At 63.0% G+C, this 1,768-nt stretch overlaps 1 protein-coding gene across 1 annotated transcript; it reads left to right on the top strand.

Annotated features, from left to right (window-relative positions):
* Positions 1-3: 3 nt before the first annotated feature.
* Positions 4-1,762, top strand: ENG (endoglin; the record flags this gene model as incomplete). The annotated part of the gene is made up of 7 exons (XM_010136903.1): positions 4-115; positions 300-456; positions 659-791; positions 1,034-1,208; positions 1,346-1,362; positions 1,441-1,566; positions 1,689-1,762. Coding segments are annotated over 7 exons (794 nt in total), but the record flags the coding sequence as incomplete, so codon positions are not given.
* Between the last annotated feature and the right edge of the window lie 6 nt (positions 1,763-1,768).

The following is a 1,768-nucleotide window of genomic DNA, read 5'->3' as shown; positions in this document are numbered from 1 at the left end:
CCTGTGGCCCCCAGCGAGGGGCAGCTGCTGACCTGGGCTCGGGATGCCTACGGGGGCATCACATCCTACAGCAAGCTGCGGGACCCCAGCTGTGTGCGGCTGCACCTGGGAGAAGGTGCGTGGGGCTGGGACTGGGGGGCTGGGGTGGGCAGCAGCACTCTTCCTGCTCCCAAAGGGCATCAACCCTGGATGAAGCACGGTCCCAGGGGAGATGCTGTGGGGACTGAGCCCTTGGCTCCCAGCATATCCCCATCTATTGAGCCCAGTTTGGCTTTGACGTCTCCCCCCCATCTCTACAGACGCCAGCAGCCCCCCAAACTGTGTCCCCCAAGAGCACTTCAATGCCACGCTGCACCTCGAGACCGAGGTCTTCTTCCACGGGATGAAGGGGTGCTCGCGCGGGGATGCCCAGAGCACTAGGGCTGCCCACATCGTCCACTTGCAGCCTGAGCCCAGGTACCACGTGCTGCCAGCAGTGGGAACCCCGGGGGCGGTGTGGGGGGAGTGGAACTCCCCCTGGAACGCCTGGCGGGATGTGCTTGGGGATGCTTGGGAAGGAGTTGCAGTGTCTCATAAGCAGAGCTTTCCCATCCCAAGGTGGGTATGGGACACGCCAGTGTGGGATGCTGATGCTGTGGGGCATCTCATGGCTTTGCAGCTCCTCCATCACGGAAGTGAACTTGTCCCTGAGATGTCCCAAGAGAGCCGTGAGCAACCAGATCTTCATCCTCCAGAGCCGTGCCAACCTCACCTGGTTCATCTCCGTCGACAAGTGCGACGTGCAGTTCCTGGTAGGGCTGAGCGGGATGCGTGTCCCCCTCACCACTCCACCAAGGGCTGCCAGATGCCCAGGAAATACCGGTGGCATGGGAAGGGTGGCAGGAGGGCACCTGGGGACATTGGGCATGGGCAGGTGGCAGCCCTTTGCTGTGAGTCCTCCTAATGGAGATGAACCCAGAAGCCGTCCCTTGAGCATCCCCAACTGTCCCCATCCTCGCTCAGCCCCTTCCCTGTGCTGTCCCCAACCCCGCAGGCCTCCGGGAACTACAGGATCGCATCCCTCTACCCGTGGCTGATCCCTGGGATGCTCCTGCCTGACACGGAGCAGGGCCTTGTTGCCGAAGCCTTCGAGAAGAACTACAGCGTCATCGCCTCCTACTCTGCCATCCCTGCCAGCTCCCACATCACCTTGGAGATCCAGGGGCATGGTGAGGACCCCGGTGCACATTTTTTTTCCCGCGGGCGGGGGAGGGGAGGGAGCCTGTGACGCCCACCCCTCCAGCCCCCACCATCGACCCGATGCCCAGAGTGCTGCTGCTCATGCTCCAGCCCTGGAAGTGCACAGATGAAACCATGGAGATTGTCATCGCCAGATCCCACCTGCAGGTGAGGCAGGGGTGGGGGGTCCCGAGGCCTGCCAGAATGGGGGAGGGGAGGGAGCCTGTGACGCCCACCCCTCCAGCCCCCACCATCGACCCGATGCCCAGAGTGCTGCTGCTCATGCTCCAGCCCTGGAAGTGCACAGATGAAACCATGGAGATTGTCATCGCCAGATCCCACCTGCAGGTGAGGCAGGGGTGGGGGGTCCCGAGGCCTGCCAGAATGGCCCAGGGTGGGTCACATTCTGCTCCAGGTGCCTGGGGTGGGTCCCCAGCCAGTGGGTGAGTGCTGGGTTCTTTTTTTCCCAGCCCATCAAGGACCTGGTGAACATCACCCTGCGGGACGTCAGCTGCCAGGCAGCAAAAAACGCCACCCACTTCATGCTGAA

This window comes from Buceros rhinoceros, unplaced genomic scaffold, assembly GCF_000710305.1.
Source record: "Buceros rhinoceros silvestris isolate BGI_N320 unplaced genomic scaffold, ASM71030v1 scaffold28145, whole genome shotgun sequence".
NCBI lineage: Eukaryota > Metazoa > Chordata > Aves > Bucerotiformes > Bucerotidae > Buceros > Buceros rhinoceros.
This window is presented reverse-complemented; position numbering and strand designations above follow the sequence as displayed.